We start from the raw sequence: 18,983 nt of genomic DNA, 5'->3' as shown, positions 1-18,983 counted from the left end.
TGTGCTTCTGTAAGGATTTATTGAGTTTTATTGGTTTAAATAAAAAGTATAACTGATGTAATTTTCTCATAGCCTGATATATTCAGACTCTACATTCATATTTTTCTTTTGGAATTTTGTCATCCATCCATTCATTCATCCTCTTCCACTTATCCTTTTCAGGATCGTGGGGCAGCTGCAGCCTATCCCAGCTGTCTTAGGGTGAGAGGCAGGGTGCACCCTGGACAGGTTGACAGTCTGTTGCAGGGCTACAGCTAAAATGATATATTAGCTATATTTGTTCATATTCATTTTTTTTTAGTTTTCTATTTTGATGAACAGCCTTTTAAGATTTTTGCGTCACTTGTTTTGGGACTTTTCCTCTCATGTTGGTGTGTTTCATGCTTTACATCAGCGGTCCCCAACCCCCGGGCCTCACCGGTCCGTGAGTCATTTTGTACCGGGCCGCGAGAGTTGAGGCTCAGGTGTGAAATGTTTAGTTTTCAGGGTTTTTATCGGTTTTCAGCGTTATTTTGTTATCGTTTTTATCATTTTCCTTGGTCTTTTCACGTGTGTTATGGATAAATTTTCTTTGTTTTGGTACCGGTACTGGTTTTATTTTGTTGTAATATCCGCGACACCTTAAAGGCCGGTCCGTGAAAATATTGTCGGGCATAAACCGGTCCGTGGCGCAAAAAAGGTTGGGGACCGCTGCTTTACATGTTTTTGCACATCATCATTGATTTTTTTTTTTTGCATTAATTTGAATAATTTTGGGACTCTAAATAGTCAGCACCTCTTTACAGTCATGTTTCTTTTTTAACAGAGCTACTGTGTCTATTTTTGTTGACTTTGCATGTCTTTGTCCTCTTTTTTGCATCTTATTTCATGTTTACATTTGTGGTGGTTGGTTTGCTTCTGTTTGGCTGTTTTATTTTTTAGGTTTTTGTTGTAGTTGTTTCGTGCCTCACCGTATTTTTTCTTCTGTGTTTTTCATGTGAAGTCATGTCATGTTGTGTGTTTCTAAAGTGTTTCAATTTGATCTCTGTAGTTTTTTCTTTGTTTGCCTCTTTTGCGTCTAATTTGGTTTATTTGCTTCTCTTTTGCCATGTTCAGTAATTTTATAGCTCATTATGCATGTTCATGTGTAATAATAGGTTGATTGGCTCATACGCATTATACTTGTCTTTTTACTTTATCTCTTTATTGTCTTTTGTAATATTTGCACTATATTTGAGCTCTGTATGGGTTTTATGTTGCATTTTTCCAACTTTATTTTGCAGTATCCAGTCTCAGTTTCTGCTAAGCAAAATCTTGTTTGCATCATCTCTCAGTCCATCAAGTGAATTGGTTGAGCTATATAAACTTTGTATTTACCTTTAGCGATGCTGTCCACCCTACACTGTTTGGGTGTGTGTGCGGTCTTATTCTTACTGGCCCCGCCCACCACATCGTTCTCCGGTGGTGCAAGCCACGCCTCTTGTCAGGAAATGATTCCCAGCCACATCCGTGCTCACTCTCAGGACTCGCAGCACAGACAGGTCACCATACGCACGTCTGCCTCTTCCTACCTCCCTGGACAGTTTATAACAGGTACTATCAGCATAATGGGCGACGCTTAACAAACCAACTAAAAACCAACAAACCTGCTGTGATAGTTATTCAAATGTAGTTATTTTAATGTGGTATGTGAGCTGAATGACATTAAAACACCTTCATGATCTGTTTATGTTGGCTACCTTTTGTTTTTTTGACTGTTCAGTAATGGTACGGAGCTCTCGGGACTTCATGGGTTTCCTGCTCCAGGCACGCTGTGCAGAGGGTACCTTCAGCAAATTTGGAGGAAGCTATGGGGTCACGCCGTGGCCCAAAACCAGAGCTGGAAGTGGTGTCAGGAAGTCCAGGAGACGGGGCCCGTTGCTGGTGGGCGGCTCCTGGATCCTCACACCTCCTGGCACCCACACTCTGTGCTGCCTCTCGGAGGGTGACACTGTCACACACTCGGACAAACAGCTGAAGAGAAACCTCTCGTTTGTATGGAGGGCTCCTGATTCACCAGTGGGAGACATACGGTTCTAGTAAGCCTACAAATAATAACAGATTAGTTTTCACAGAATTTCAAGTTTTGTATAAGAAAACACAAAACTGAGTATCCTCTGTTTTCCAGCATCACGGTGGTACAGTCCTACTTTGTTTACTGGGCAGGTATTGAGTCTGGACTGGTGCGTGACGCGGGTCGTAGGCTTTGGAATGGGAGTAACACTACTAGAGTGAATGGAGTGAGTGCAATTTCCGCACTATTGCAAGACAAAGTTACAGCCCTGCCAAGTAAGCTGATTTACATAGTTATTATGTGATGGTAAATTTGGGACAAAATGCAAGCTAGGTGCTTTGAAACAGAACAATTGTCACCTCTCTATTCACTCTTTTCTCTCACCTTGTTGTCTTGCAGCTCTCAGAGCCTTTAAAGCATCAAAGAAAGAAACAAATGCGACAAATAGACCAGATACTACTCTACAACTTATTACGAGAGCAAGAAGTGGACCTTACAACTACAAATCTATGAAAACAACAACAGAAACAACTCATCCAGCCTTGGACAGGAGCAGCTCTGTGACTCTGGCATCCTTTGAAGTCAGTAAAAAGAAGAATATGACTTTAGAATATCATCAAACTGGTTCTCAAACACCTTTAAGATCATTTTCAGGTGTGACTGAAGAGGCACAAATTGACCCCGTTCCTCAACCGAACGACCCCAAGAGCTCAAGTCCTTTGACAGCATCTTTCTTCTCTGCTGAGGCTACAGGGATAAAAACTGCCACCATTTCTTCATTAAACAACACAGTGCAAGCCTCAAGTAGTCCTCTTCCCCTCCTTGTTCCTGTCATCCCTCTGAAGGAAAAGGAACTTCCAAAATTACATTTACCAGATCCAAAAGCGCCTAACAAACCTGAAATAGAAGATGTGACCACCAGAAATCACTCAACTAATCACAGTTTTCATAATATAAAGCTCCCAAGACCCACAACCCAGAATCCAAAAACAGCAATCCAGGAAGAAGAAGGTTCAGCAAAGTTCAAGACCCAGAGTGGTTCAGTCCAGCCTCACAGGACTAGTGTAACTGAGTCCCAAACCAATGCAGTTAAATCAGAAATAGGTATCGGGTCTCAAAATCCTCACTCCCAAACTTCTTCACCCAAGCCTATTAGTTATTTTGAAACTTCCATACTTCTTCTACGGTCCCAAACTAGTAGGAGTTATATTTATCCATTTCCCCCAGCATCTTCATCCAAATTCCTTTCTCGTTCCCAAACCTCGTCTCCACACTCCATTCCACCATCCAAATCTCCCACCATTAAGTCCTTTCTCACACTATCGTCCCTTAGCCAATCTGAAAACAGCCCTTTAGAAACCAAAAGTAGCCCAAAGCAAACCAGTACACCTTTCTCTAAGCTTCAAACTACAGCTACTGTCCTGAGTAGCTCTCCTCACAGTGAGCATATCAGAACATTTCTCCAAGACATGCCAGAAACTACTACAACTAAAAGTCAGGGTAAAACTAGCATTCCTTGGACAGATTACTCCCAGTCTGAGATATCACCTGAAGTTTCAAACAACTCTCCTCAACCACAGAAACAGAAACAAACTCCATCCTCAGAGTCTCTCTTTAACCCACTGCTCTTTACACTGAGGACTGACCAAACTCCCATACTGGAAAAGAGTCACGTGGCTCTTAAGTCTGACGCAAAGATCAGAACTACGCACCCAGTCTTTGCTCTGCCCTCAGCCACTCCTTCCCTTTCCGCTTCATCTTTCTCCTTCTCCAATACTTTGCCCCCTACAGTTAACGATAGGTCTACCAATTCTCCTCATTCTTCTGGAGGTTTACCCCTTGTAACTACGCGTCCATCCATTAGGTCTACATTTGTCATCCCTTCTTCCTTCACGAGAAACCAACTGACAACGTCATCAGCTCGTTTTGCTCTCCCCTCCCCTTCTCCAATCTCCAACCCCCCTTATTTGTCATCTTCTCAACCTACCCCCACTTCCCCACAGCCATCTTCCTTTGCCTCATCTACTATACCCTATTTATATACTTCTAACCATCCATCATCAGATCTCTTGTTTACTCCAGCTCCCTTGCCTACCTTTACCTCTTCCCAGTGCATCACAAATTCAACAAATTCTTCCATTTCTTTTGTTTCTTCTACCACTTCATCAAGCTCAACCTCAGCAACTTCTTCCTCCTATCAAGGTACCTCTTCTGTTTATATCCCATCTGTAACCTCCCCGCCTGCTGCCCAGGCTACCTCCCTTCACTCAGGACCCTCTCCAGCTCCCCGCCGCTCTCTGTACAACCTCTCCATGCCCTCACCTTCCCAGAAACATACTGAAGGTCACACTGCATCATCTGATCCTGATCCAAGTATACACCCACCAACACCAAGAACAGACATTCATCCAAACCCCAAACCCCACCCTAACATCGAGGAAAATCTTGGCCACGAGTTGAAACCAAAGCTTCCAAATAGTGATGCTAAACATCCCTCCAGTCCTCCTGCAACTCCAGACAAGGAAGGGAAATATCCAGACATACGCAGACACAGTGCCTGGGAGCTGGGCATGCTGCTGGGCAGCTCAGCTGGTTTGGGTATGGTACTGGTGGTTGGAATAAGGTACTTGTACCGCCAGGCTTGTGGAAAACGGACAGCGGTGACCCTGAACGATCGGGAGAGAGAGTATGGGAGAGGAGAGATAGGACTGATCCACGTCCAGGAGTGTGGAGATTTGGTTAGAGTCCGAAAAATCAGAGAGAACAGCTTAGTGCTTCTGGCAGAGTATGATGTACTGTCACCACCTGGAGAGAGAAATGCCGGCTGCCAACAAAGATGCTAGATACCAAAACCTTTTAAGGACAAGAAAAAAAATCTTGATTAACTCCTCCAATGTTCGGATTGATTTTTTTCCCTACAACAAACATCAGTGCATAAAGTGCATTGGGGAGACAGGTCAGGCTAGGTAGTAAAAGGAAAAACAGTGAAATGTGTAACACAAAAGGGGTAATTCAGGAGAAAAAGGATGCACAGATATCGTCACACCATAACACAATAAAACACAGACAAGCAACATGGGGGCATATTCCAGTGTGTACAGCTGGGACCGCTGCAATCTTCGATCGTGCCTCCAGCTGATCCGCTGTCCACATCGGATGCGAGCCGAGTTCTGAAATTTTCTTCCTCCTTCCAGATTTTCAGTAACTATTGTTTGAAATTCATTCGCTCAAAAACCAGCAGAACTTTCACTTGTGACAGCACAGCAATGCAGATGGATGCAAACACTGTCGTCTACTGCAGTGCAGGCTCCACCGGGATGACTATGAGAGGATTAAACTGTGGTCAGTCAGTCTGTTGCTGAAAGAGATATTCTGACAGCTTTTTCCGCTTCTTCATTAGTTTTAAACAAGCAGGGTCTCCAGAGGACCTTTCAGGTCCCGTGGAGCCGCGGTCCCTGACAAAACGGAGCTTGGCAGGCTGTCACAAGATTCGCTGTAAATGTTCACGATCATCCACAGATTATTTAAGCCAGCAGAGCACATTAATAGACTCCATAGACAAAAGCACACACTGGTGCACTTTCTAAGAAGAATCAGCAAGAGCAGAAGAAAATATTCCTGGCTAAATCTTTCTGTCTCCAACATAAGTAGAAGAATAAAGCTACAATCTGAGTAGTGAGTTAACAGAGAAGAGTAGGTATGTTTTCTGCATGCATGTCTAAATATACCACAGTATATAGACAATGACAGGAGGGCTGTAAGTCCAGCTCTGATTAGGTTTTATAGGCTGATTTTAACAAGCAGAGTTTTTTGCATCTGTGGAGAAAGAGACTACACTGCTGATCACTAACATCCATATTAAATTGTTAAGTCATGTGAATGCACTAAAAAATAAAAAGTATATTTTCAGTATCATACACTTTTCATTTCTTTATTCAGCTCCTGGAGTTTGAGGCTAAATGCTGGTTTTTAAATTAGGTTTGATTGAGGGTTAAAAACAGCACAAAGCATCTGCGGTCTGCTGGCAGTGCTTTTATTGGTTTATTTTACGACTACTCCTTCCAAATGATGTGACAGAAGAGCCATCTGTCCAGAAAAGGATGGGTCAGTGAAATTAATGAGCTGCCAATACGGCCCATTTGGTCAGAGAACAAATACCAGAATTTATTCTAAAGTGCTTGTGGCTTCAGAGGACGAAGCACTCATTAGGGCTGTTAAGACTTCGTTAAAGAAGTAAGAGAAACACATTCCAGGTACTTCTAACAGCTAGTAGGCTATCGGTGTGTAGAAAATAGTCTCTGCTCAAAATGTGGTACTGTGTTACAAAGAGAAAGCCTTTTTGTGTTTAATTTCCAAAACTTCTTTAATAAAACAAACACAAAATCAGACACATACATATCCCACTCATTGTTTTCTCCCCACAATAAATTACAATGACAAAACAACCACACTGCAAATAGACTGAACAGAGACTCACTGTAAGCTGGACGACATAAGAAATGACATTTGTGCTGTAAAGGCTTCAGAATTGAAGTGAATGTGGTAACATTCTCCGTCAGCGACGCCAAAATGTTCATACAGTATTTTCAACACTATGTTAACATCTTTTTGAAAGGGCAACAATCATGTGAAAGGAGACTGGAGGCTTTACAGTCTTAGGTGGATACAAAAGCTAATTTCTGCTACTGGAAAAAGAAAAAGAAATGCCATCCATAGCTCAAAGTTTTGACTTTCTAACTTCAACTTTCAAACATCTGAGCTAATACTTTGACATGTCAACTTTGCAATCTGTTTCATAGGTGGAGAAGACCAAAACAAGAGATAAAAGAACTTGGTGTCACATGGCGGACATGAGCTCCACTCCAACTAAATATTGGTGTTGTCTGCTGTTAAATCAAGCAACACTTTGCTTAGAAATTTTAATGACACCGACTTGGATTGTGTCACTTTTGTGAAAACAACTTTGTTTGTACTGTTTTCAAGTGGTTTAAAAATATGTATTGCAGGTTTTTGGTCCATCACTTCAACAATATAAGACAGAAACACCATGCTATAATTCATTGTAGGATATTTCCCATTAATGTTGTTATTGCGACTCCACAGGCTATGTTTGCATCCCTGGTGACAATGTAAGCCAGAAGTAACAGGAGTCTCCTGGATATAGATCCCCAACAGATCTATATTCAGGAGTGTGTTTGGAATAAGTTCAAAGGATGGACAATGTGTGGTTTCTTCTTTTTCCAGTGTAAGGTTAGGTACACATGACGACTACAGACTAAAAAAATAGTGTAATGTGGGACTGAAACTGAATACAATCTGCTCACTACTTGATTGGGATTGAGCAGCATGGTGGTGAAAAACAACGGGCATCTGTAGTGACGTACCAACAAAGCAGAGTAGGATTAAAACCTCATGATGCTGCTATCTGTAATTCATCGTTAGAAAGGATAGTGATGGTAATTTAACATGCTAGCACTACTTTAAGCTACAACAGATAAAGAGTTAGCTGTGCACAGAGCTATTGTAAGGCCCTCCAGTGTGTCCTCTGAGGCTTGATGGAGTTGTGCTATTATGTAGCGTGAAAGCCCTTAAAGAAAAATGGAAGTCAGAGTTGTCATAATTTACCAGAAGGATGTAAGGCTAAGTCGTTAGAGCAAAGAACAAAATACTACCAAAGTTCCCCTGAGCAAATTCCCACCCTTTTTCCTCACTGGTGTGCATTTCGGTTTGGTCCACAGAACGAGATGGACTAGAACAACGTTTTAGTGACTAACATGTGCTGCTGTTCTAACTGAGATAACTCATTCGCTGTCATACCCCTGAATAAGGTAAAGCAGCTCCAGACCTCATGTCACAAAATTTTGTTATGCAAATCTAGATTCTAGAGGTCTGAAATCTATTGTTGTATAAATTGCAGCTCTGGAGCTCAGCACTCTAGAGTGTGGAGGAACCTGGACTCTAAGACTCTAGAGTTCTAGAGTTTTCTTCCCAAAAAACATTTACGTGTTTGCTGTAGACTTTGGTTGGTGTGATATACAGATATAAACAACTATATTATTTCCTTAGATAATACCATATTCTACAGCTATGTTCAGAGGTTTATTTAGATCTTTATTCCAGAGCTTGAGTGATGCAGGATTTCTGAGACTGATACTGATATTTGGTGGTTTAAAACTCTGATATTCCACTTTCGCTTTCTTTAACATTTCTTATATCTGGTGATTTATTTACTTGTTCACGGTCTGTCTGCTCCATTGTTTGTGGAATTCTGAGCGCGTGTCAACAGGAACGTTGCAGAGTGCCCCCCAGGAAAAAATCTGCAATGTCAAGACATTGTAAGAAAATTGTCCCCCATCTCTTTACTTTTTAAATTTTGCAATATTAAATGCCAATAACAACAGACTGGCAGGTATCTCGTACCAAACAATAATATCAGCTTTACCCATTCCTGCTTTTTTGTGCTTTGTTACTATTTAACAGGATCCTTACTGAGAGCCCAAAGCTCTCCTTATTGGTCCGAGACATAAATGCCCTTATGGGTGACAGATTTGGTTAGAATCTGAGGGAAGCAGGCCAGGAATTAAACTGAGACAGCCATATAAAAACAAGTGAACCATGTCATTAAATATTAAAAAAAAAAAAAAAAAAAAAAAAAAATTTGACCTGTAAACTTGGACTCACTACTCCAGTATTAATGTAAAAACTACTTGTAAGACAAACGGCATTTTAGAAAGTGTCGTAAATCCAATTGGTTGTTACAATACTGTCTATTAAGTATCAGATAATCCAGATAGTCCATGTAACAAACACTGACGCAGGCAGCGACCGCTAGTGGGAAGGTAGAAAAATGTTGAAAACAACAGAAAAGAGAAAAGACTGGTCCAAATAACTTCATCCTTCTGGCTCCAAAATCCATATAAAAATAGAACTCGCACTTAGTTTAATATAAAACAATATATATGCTGGAAAGAGGAGTCTTTCCTCATCATAGAAAGAAAATGACTGAGGCACGCGGTTCCTCTCGTTCTTTCCGCTAGGCTGAGGTCTTCGTTGATTGGTAGCAATAAGGCACGTGTGACTACTGCAATCCTCCACCATAGTTCCCTTTTGTATGAGACACCAGTAACTTCACAAAAGCCAACATTTTATCCTCGTCAGATGGGCTGCAGCGCTGACAGCTTCACCGCCTGAACAGAGACAAGAGCCATGAGAAAGAAAAGATTGAGAAGAAAAAACATTAGACAAAAGACGAGTCATTTAACAGGACAAAGAAAACTCTGGAATTATTTAATGACCAACAAGATGAAGCCAATTACTCATTTTCCCCATCCTAGCAGCACACTTATAACAGGCAGCTGAAGCTTGTACAAACACAACGTTGAACCGCTCGTCAAACCTGGCTTCATAAACAGAGTGAAGTGAAGCAAAAAGGTCCATTTCCCACCAACAACACAACATCAGTTTGACACCAGAGGGCGCTGTTGCACCCAGAGCGCAGAATTAAAGAGAACATACAAAAGAATTATTCATCTGATAGTGGCACACCAAAGTGTTCAATATTAAATAACTAGATATGTGGATAAAACAGACAATATAACATGGGATAATGTGAATATAATGGAGTTTAATAGAGCTCATTCTTATGGAAGTAGCATGATGACAAACAAAATGCAAGCTATGCATAAAATTTTTTGTAAAAAACAAAACAAAAAAACCCCCAATCATTTAGTTATTAAATAAATTAAATGAACAGAATTCAAAATTGTAGAAACAATGAAAACAATAACTAAAAATAAACAAAAAAGCCCACATTTTTAGATCTAATGACACTTTGATGCTTTATTTTCTTTTTGTTTCTAATGAATTGAATAAAACATGTTTAAAAACATAATTTGTATTTGAATTAGATTTTTAATGACACAGATCTCTTTTTTTTCTCTTGTTTGTTCTTTAGTGACTCATATTCAACAGAGACTATATAATTATTTAGATGCAGTATATTGTTAAATTTAACGGGACTTACACAGCTGACTTTTTTAAATGCCCAAACGAACAATAAACAAAGTAAAAAGACAAAATTTCAAGCTGAAAAAGTTAAAATTGTACAAAATTTATGAAAGGAAAATTGTTTGTCAGTGTGTCAGTAAAGGGCTTTCATAAATCAGAGTATTACTAAGAAAACAACATACCATATTCATGGTTCAGTCACACTTGAATATATTATTATTATTGTTATAATTCATTTTTCTTTAATGTATTTAATATTGAACACTTTGGGCTTCCATATTTTAAATAAAAAGAAAACCCAGGGAAGCCACAGTTGAGATTTTTTTGGAAATTACAGAAAATAACTGAATTTGCTCTTCCATCTGTTCTTACTCACTCGGGTCAGACAGAAGTGTTGGCATGCAGCCTTATCGCAATAACAGACTAGACTGTAAGGGGACAAGGTGTAGAGGTTAGTGTTGGCATGGAGCCGCCACGTCGAGGAGCAGGAGAGTTTGATTTAACATCGTCCTCAAAGTGCGTGTGTGTGTGTGTGTACCTTCTGCCGGCTGGTCATCCAGCTGCGGATGGTCGGCACGAGGACGGAGCCGAGCAGGATCTGAGCCGGATGGTAGATCAGGAGAGGGACTGAGATCAGAGACAGGTGCTCATAGCCTTCAAACACGATCTTCAACATGGGGATACCTGTGATTAAATAAATAAGGAAGACCTCGTGGAGTTAAAGCTAACCCAGCATTTAAAATTAGACTACAGAATGAGATGCAGCGTAGACGAGATGACTTTGTTCACTTCATGCCAGCTCCGACCTGCAGCAGAGCTCACGACCGAGCTCAGAGCTTCACAGGCCTCAGAAGCTCTTTCTAACGCCTCCAGATTTCTCTTCTCTTTACTTTCAAACTTAAAACTCCACAGAGTTCTCAGGAGACACCCGACACTTTATACAGGTTTTTGCGCGCATTCAGGAGCTCTCTTCAAACACAACTTTGATGTGAAGTTTCTCTCTAACACAAAATCTGAGCGTCTAATCTGGCTGTCAGACGCAGCGTGCTAGCATACATGCACCCACCCAGGGTTAGAGACTTGTGTGTGGAGCAGAACATGATGGCAACGGTGTCCGCGGGGCTGAACCTGGAGCCTGGCCTGCAGAGACAAACAGGAAGTTAAAATGTGTCATCCGTTACCCTCCAGACGGTTTGCAGGTGGTGACCTTTAAACCCAGAGAAAAATGTTGGAGCAGTTCTTATTGTTTTAGGGAGCCAATACATGGAATGATAAGAATATGATGAATAAATGAAATGTATAAAAATAAAATGTGTAAATACCAAACTGTGAAAAAAAAGAAATGAAATCTTAAAATTTAAGATATGATCAAAGTTGTTGTTTTTTTGTTTTTTCTTAATTTTGACATTAAGGGTTTAATACCGATTCTTCTGGAAGTAACTTGATGACAAAACCTACAAGAAATAAATGATGAAAGCCACTTAATGCTACTAAGAAAATTAAATAAAAAAATATATATTTAGAAAAACATTTCATTACATTTCTGGGCAGAGCTATGTAAAAATAATCAATATAATGAATATTAAAAAAGGACAGGTTGAGAAGGAGGAAGCTTACCTGGTGGAAAAGGCAAATGTGAGCAGCATGAAGCTGATCTGGATGGAGAAAACTGCAGAGCAAGAAAAAAAGAGGCAAATTTAACTTCTCATTTCATATTAAGCTAAAATCACATTTAGATGGACTTTTAGCAGTTTTTCTTTTTAACATATTATTTTAGATCTTATAATAATAAGAACAATAAAAAACAGTCCATTCATTACTCCAACAGTCTGTGGAGTGACCTCTGTGGTGGAAATCTTCAGTAACTCCTTCAGTAACGATTGATTTGATTAGTTTAGTATTGAGTTCTTCGATTAGCCCTTTTTTGGATTGATTCACCAATATCTGTTCTTCTACACTGCAGCTGCTTTGCAGCTGTTGTGGTTTGTACTAAGCATCTGTAAAAGACGTTGTGTGAGTCATTTGTGATTTATCATGGATTTTTATTCTAAATTAATAAAAATGTATGGATACTGAGATGTATTAGTTCTACACATTGTCTCTGAAAGTTTTCATTTTTAGACCAGCTAGCCCGAGGGGTAAAATGAAACACCACACTGTTTGTGAGGGAATAGTTATACACGTTAATAGTCTATAAATACTGTTTCTATGCTTGTGTTCAGTCAAAACACTGTTTATTTTATCTCAATGTATTTGTGTCCATATTCAGCGATTACTGTATTCTTTCCTTTTAAGTTAGCTTGGCTAGTTACCAAGGTAGAATTTTAGGATTAAATCCAGTTAATGTTGATTTGGAGAAGAGCTGTAGAGATTTTATGGTCATTTGGCGCCCTCTAGTGGCTGATACAAACTAGAGCAGTCAACTGGGAAACATTGACTACTGTTTATTCATTTCTGATATTTTTATTTGTTGATCACACTTAGTCGGATTGTAAATAAAGGGAACCTCAAGTCTTTTTTTAAATCCTTTACCAGATGCTTGCAGTGGCTGTAATTACTTAAACATTCAAAGAAATCAGGTTCTGATGATTATACTCAGTCCTGGCCCCGGGGTCGACAGTGAGCAACATGAACTAACATCATTTTAGAAACTGAGCCTGCTTATCGCTAGCCTCAATAAACAACCTGCTGTGAGCAGGAACACAGAGAGTATAAAAACACTGGACGTGACTTCCAGGTCTGAAAGGTGGGCTTCCTGAAATCTGCATTATTTTTAATGACTAGTAGAAGGAAACACTGGCAAACCTGGCAAACTGCTATATTAACCAACACAATCATTAGGAGTTTTTTGTTTTGCCACTGATTTTAACGAGAGCCAGAAACTTCAAGAAACCAATTACAACCAATCAGGAAGTGCACGTTTCCCTAGCAACCAGAGGTTAAATCATGTCCAACATGGCAAACAACTCTTGAACAATCTTTTGAGATCAGTTGGGTCAGCTTAACGTATGTTTATGGGAAAACGGTCTTTGCAGACAGTTTCCTTTATGGGAAACATAAAAGAACAACTTTACGGCCTCATGGCTGCGAGACATAAAGAAAAGGAAGATTAGTCAGGACTTCGGTCATAAGTCCTGTGGTTGGCTGTTTAAGGATCTGATCAGGATCTCTTCTGGATGCCTCACTTCAGAAAGTGGACGTCAGGGTATATACCCAGAACTCTCTGTAGGGGTTATACATCTCATGTGGCTTAATTACACCAGGGGATGGCTAATGGCTAATGGAAGTGAAGGATTTCATTGGGTGGTGGCCGGTATGCTGGAGCATTTGAAAAAATGTCATCTGAACAGATAGGGGTAGTTTTTGGATGTGAAAAGTGAAGCCAGTGTAGAAGTGTCTTCAACCTGCATTATTTTTAATGACCAGCAGGGGAAGATCGCTGATTTAGCAAAAACTGGCAAACTGCTAGCTTAACCAACACAATCATTGGGTATTTTTGGTGCAGCACATTCTCTGCCACTGATTTTAACGAGAGCCAGAAACGTCCAGAAACCAGTGCCAACCAATCAGGAAGTGTACGCTTCCCTAGCAACCAGAGGTTAAATCGTGGTCAACATAGCAAACAACTCTTGAACAATCTATTGAGATCAGTTGGGTCAGCTCAATGCACGTTGGTGGGAAAACAGCCCTTATCTGCCTTGATCTATGTGCTTAGCAGTTTCCTTGACAACTTTATGAGCTCATGGCTACGGGTCATAAAGAAAAGGAAGATTCAGAACTTCAGTTATAAATTCGGTAGTCGGCAGTTTAAGGACAGGACGATACCTGTGGTTGCAAATCAGCTTCCAGTGTTATAGAAGTCTGTGGGAAAACAGCTGTCTGACCTCGGTAACACTTTCCAGATGAGCTCCTATTCTCAGTCACTGGTTTCAGTTTACAGTGAATATAACATGAAGTCCACTTGAACTTTTGGTAGTTCTCAGAGTAACCGAGGAGAAATGTATTCAGGATGCTTAAAAAGTTGAACTTTACTCAGCTTTTCAGCGCTAAAACACTTCCTCTGATAGTTTAGTTCAAATTTACAATTTACATTTGATTTCCATTAATCTGCCATTGATGACACGCAGAAGGTGTACTGACTGATAAGGCCGACCAGCAGCAGGCTGGTGGGGTCCAGCTCGATGCTAGGGTTACTGAAGGTTTCGCAGAAGGTGGTGTAGATGATCATGAGGAGGACGGCGCTGCTGATGGTGCCGAACGGGGGCTTTTTCCTTTCCAGAAACTCCCTGAGGAAACCGCGACACACCTGCGCACAACCGAGCAAAGCAGCTGATTTAGAGTTCAGACTTTAGACCAAGGCTTCAGGATGTGCGCCGCTTCATACCTGACCCAGGATCAGAGGCACCACCACCGTCATGAAGAGCTGAGAGAAGATGGAGGAGAAGGGAACGGAGGACGAGGAGCCGAGCTGGAGGAGGAAGAGGAAAAAATAAATAAATACAAATATTATCACAAGAAATACACAAATTATTGATCATTTAAAAAAAATTATTAAAAAAAAAAACAAAAAAATGGCCTGATTACTCCCCAATAATCATTAAAAAAAATTGTGCTTAATTTTAGTTCTTTTATGACTACTTTTCATTTTTTATGACCCTTGGTTGCGTAGTGTCTTTTTTTCTTTTAAAAGTAAGGTAAATAAAAACTCTCATCAGTTACTGTGTGTGTTATTTAATTATTCGTACATCTTTTAAAGCTCTTCTGGTTCTAATTTTATTCTGATTTTCATTTTTATTGTTTTGTGACTGTTCGGTTGTGTTTAATGTCCTCGCGGTCATTTCAAATCTCTTTATGGTTGCTTTGTGTGATTATTTTAGCTCATTTGTGGTTTTTCGAGCTCTTTTTGTGTTTAGAGATATTTACTTTGCATGCATACTTATTTATATTCTTATCTGGACATCAAACAAATCGAAAACAAAGTTTAAATTTATCCATTTTTCACTTTCTTCATATTTGGAGCAGGACTGGTTGCCGTTTGGTAACTTGCTTGTAGCGTGTCTGTAATTTAAAAGTGATCATTTTGCTTGTTTTATGTCTCGGTTTGGTTGCCATGGATCTGTTTATGATTGTTTTATGTTCATAACCCGACCAGGACGTCCGCACAAACGTCTAAGCCTCGTAAGGCGTCATGTGGCAGGCGAGACTTACAAAGAGCAGCAGCAGCAGAGGAGTGACGACGATTCCCTGCAGGGAAAAAAAAAAAGGAAAAGAGAAATCAGGATTACAGCTTTGACTCTTTGTTCATTACTGCGGGATCCCTTCATTACAGTCACAATCCTCCAAGGAACGTGAAACAGAAAAAAAACTGTCTTACCAAGAAGCTTCCAAAAGCAGAGTTGAAGATGGCGGCGGCCTGCACAAACACGCACTCAGTTTATCACTTTGGTGACACTGCAGGTTTAATCTGACCTGCTAATCTTTGTGTTTGTGTTACCTCGTTGCCTCCGACAGCCTTGGTGAGAATAACGGCGGAAGAGACCGGAGGGGGCATGCAGCTCACCGTCTGTAACCTAGGCAACCACAACAACCACAGGGTGAAGAAGAAAGAGGAGGATGAGGATGAAACAGATCTGAGTCACTGCCTGCCTCCTCAGAGGAAATTGTGAGGATGGAGGAATGTTTTTCACAAATGAGAAAACAAAACAATGCAATACGATGTCACGCAAACAGGTCTGCAGGTGGGAGGGGCTTGTGTGAGGCTGAGATGACCATATTAGGAATATGTCCCCTCTGTGATGTCATAAAGATCAGAAAAAACTGCCTGAAACATAAAGACTTTAGAGCCGTCTGAAGTCTGGAATTGCTTCCACATAGAAAAAATGTTTACAGATCTTATAAATCTATATTTTATTTACAACTGATGATACAAAATGCACCACATCATCTCTCTCTCCAAGGGCACCTCCTCCATCTCATGCGGGAGGTAGTCCTGATCCCACAGACGAATGGGAACCATGAAGCGGCCGCTAGGAAAGCTGCAACCACCAAATACCTGCAGAGGGTCAGGCAAGTCCTGAGCTGGGTGTTATATATATATATATATATATATATATATATATATATATATATATATATATATATATATATATATATATATATATATATTTATTTATTTTAATTTTATTTTATTTTTTAATTTGATGACTTCACTTGGACGGACCTCAAAACAAAACTGTGAAAGAAAATAAAATATCCTGTTCCTGGTGTTTCTCTGGGTAGCTGGAAAGAGGGAAGTCTCACATTATACACAAACACATGGAACCGGGTCTGTAGTAATCTGTGAATGTGTGTCTGTATGCCAGCCCTCCAGGTACTGTGAGAATAAAGAACAACATTCTCTCTCTCTCTCTCACACACACACACACACACAGGGTCCTACCCTCTCAGCAGCCATTGGTCGATGGCGGTCAGTGCGAGCACCTTGAGCAGCAGCCAAATGGCAAGTGGGAAGAAGATGAGGGTGAAGGACTGAACAAAGAGGTGGAGCCGCACGTGAAGCAGCGCACTGGTCAGCTCCTGCACACAGAGACGGAGACTTTTCCAAACTGCACCTGAATGCAACACTGCATCTTCCATACCTGAGGACAGAAGCAGGATGGGAGCAGCTCACCTCCGTTTTTAGCGACAGGCCGCTGTTGAAGAAGATGAGCGAGACGGCGATGTACGCTACGGTGACCTCCGGCTTTAAAGGACCTGACAGAGAGAAACAGATCAAATTTTCAAATGTGACATAGTCTGTGTAATACAGCAGGGAGAGGAAGCAGTCATCTGCTCTCTGTAGCTCTGCGTGGAGACCTGTTTTTACTGAGTATGGAATAAAAGGGTTTTCACAGAGCAACGTGCATTGAGTGGGATAAATATTAATAATAATATATATTCTATTTATAGTATGTTATTATTATCATTATTATTATGTTTGAACAAAGTTTTTGCAACATCTCCTAATGTGGGAATAGAGGTAATGATCTTCTAATGGCATCCGATGCAGTTTCACCTCAGTGCTGCCTTTGTGACGTTGACATAATAGTTTCCTTAATAAGATCTAGCTTTCGGTCGGTTGGTTCAGCTCTTGACTTGTTTTCCTCTTATTTATCTGTAAGGACCTTCTCTGTTAGGGTGTACAAATTTTCCTCTTACGTTGCTTGTATGACCTGTGAGGTTCCACAAGGTTCACTCCCGGGTTCATTATTTTCTTTTTACCAGCTTCTTTTAGCTAATCATTCAATCTTTTTATGGCATTTCATATCATTTCTGGATAACCAGCTGGAGGCTAGTTAACTGATCATCCCAGATTACGCACTGACTCTTCAATAACTACCTTGTTTTAAACTTCATATATAACCGAACAAAGACTGATTGCACCACAACTTCTGTCTCCAAGTCAGCTGTGTCATCCATGCTCGCAGTTTACAAAAGATGAGAGGTGCATGTCTTTTAGCCGAAACAAGACTAAGGTGCAACTGTTTTCAACACAACAGCAGCAAAGAAACAAAAACACACCACACCTGTGCTGATGTCATACTTCCAAAGCATCAACATTCCATGTTGGGATTTTCCCAACATGCAAATTGGCTGAAAAAACACTGTAGTAATCTGTGAATGTGTTATGAAGTTGAGACTTCAAAATGCATGACGTCACAATGGATTTGACCATCTTTTATATACAGTCAATGGTAACACGTTAAAATAAGAGTCCAGCAAATACGAGCAAGAAAACCCACTGATATTTGAAGCCGGCGTTTACGAGCAGCGCCTAAAGGCACCACACCGATAGTGGCGTCTTATCTAATCCACAGGAAAAATGAGCGGAGGGGTTATCAGCTCCGGTGGCGGCTGATTTGTAGTTATCAATGCTTATGCTTTCTCCTCACTTAGTTTACTGGGAGTACTTAAAGATGCCGATAACGTGCTCGTGGACGCGCACACATGAGCGCGGAGCACGGAGTTGGGTTGACGTGTTGACATTACCTACTGAATGCAACGTGTCACTACAGCGGCACTTCAGGTACGGAGGGAGACACACACAAACACAAGGAACCACTGTGACGTAGAGCCTGGCTGTCCCAGCATGCAGGGGGACCACTGAAAAAAAATCCTGAAATGTACACTTTGTTATAGTCTGACCAAACCTCCATTCATTACATCACTACGTTATAAATAAATAAAACCAACAGTATTTGCACTTTGTTTCGGCTTAGGTCATATTCACAGAATAATGCAACGTTAAGTTGATAGTCCACACTTTTCTTCAAATTTCGGGGAAACAGCGCTAAATAAAGTCTAGAAGTTGTTCATTTATGGAAGATCAAATGTTGCCAGGTAAATCAGCCTTGTGGCGATTTATTTTGTGAATCCTAACGATTGATTTAAGGTGTTAAGTCTTTACCTGAAAGAACACCTTTGGCCCTGAGAGAAAAGTAAAAGGATGGCAAACTCTTTCACAGCCTGGCAGTAAAATGCCCCAAACTGACCACTTAATAAACTGAATATTTGTTAATTTAGAGTCATTCAAAGAGTGAACACATTTGAAAGCCATTGAACTTCAGTGATGAACTTCCGACCCTCTCACCTCCTTTCACTCCGATGCTGGGCTGCAGCTTGGCCGATAAGATGACCAGCACGATCCCGACGATGAACCACTCCTTTCGTATCCTCGCCACGAGGCCCATGTTTCAGCTCGCCGGTGGTCCACCGGCTCTCCCCGCCTGCCCCCCACGGTCACAGCAGCCGGGACAGAAGTTCCCACAACTCCGGCGCTTCTTCTACGAAGCTTTTACTGTCACAAAACACAGGCAGAGGAAGCCGAGGCTGCTTCCGGACACATGGGCCCAAACTAGCCGTAAAAACCAGATTAGAGACGCACCGACTAAATCATTACCGTAAC

The 18,983-nt window shown here is 40.8% G+C and overlaps 2 protein-coding genes across 3 annotated transcripts; one reads left to right on the top strand and one right to left on the bottom strand.

The window, feature by feature from the left end:
• Positions 1 to 6,691, top strand: reeld1 (reeler domain containing 1). The gene is made up of 4 exons (XM_085154159.1): positions 1 to 1,572; positions 1,742 to 2,057; positions 2,147 to 2,324; positions 2,380 to 6,691. Exons 1-4 carry the CDS (start codon positions 1,365 to 1,367, stop codon positions 4,873 to 4,875), a joined length of 3,198 nt encoding a protein of 1,065 aa, XP_085010285.1. The 5' UTR covers positions 1 to 1,364; the 3' UTR covers positions 4,876 to 6,691.
• A 1,712-nt stretch (positions 6,692 to 8,403) lies between these two features.
• Positions 8,404 to 18,955, bottom strand: slc10a7 (solute carrier family 10 member 7). 2 transcript variants are annotated; one of them, XM_085153753.1, is made up of 13 exons: positions 18,669 to 18,955; positions 16,710 to 16,792; positions 16,479 to 16,615; positions 15,534 to 15,609; positions 15,414 to 15,452; positions 15,248 to 15,283; positions 14,424 to 14,507; positions 14,180 to 14,345; positions 11,657 to 11,708; positions 11,106 to 11,179; positions 10,578 to 10,723; positions 10,416 to 10,467; positions 8,404 to 9,219 (listed from the first exon to the last, which is right to left on the bottom strand). In XM_085153753.1, exons 1-12 carry the CDS (start codon positions 18,766 to 18,768, stop codon positions 10,447 to 10,449), a joined length of 1,014 nt encoding a protein of 337 aa, XP_085009879.1. In that variant the 5' UTR covers positions 18,769 to 18,955; the 3' UTR covers positions 8,404 to 9,219; positions 10,416 to 10,446. The 2 variants fall into 2 exon arrangements, with proteins under 2 accessions (XP_085009879.1, XP_085009878.1); XM_085153752.1 differs by lacking the exon at positions 10,416 to 10,467.
• Between the last annotated feature and the right edge of the window lie 28 nt (positions 18,956 to 18,983).

Source organism: Neolamprologus multifasciatus, chromosome 3 (genome assembly GCF_963576455.1).
Source record: "Neolamprologus multifasciatus chromosome 3, fNeoMul1.2, whole genome shotgun sequence".
Taxonomy (NCBI): domain Eukaryota; kingdom Metazoa; phylum Chordata; class Actinopteri; order Cichliformes; family Cichlidae; genus Neolamprologus; species Neolamprologus multifasciatus.
The sequence above is the reverse complement of the archived record's forward strand: the minus strand, read 5'-3'. Positions and strand labels throughout refer to the sequence as shown.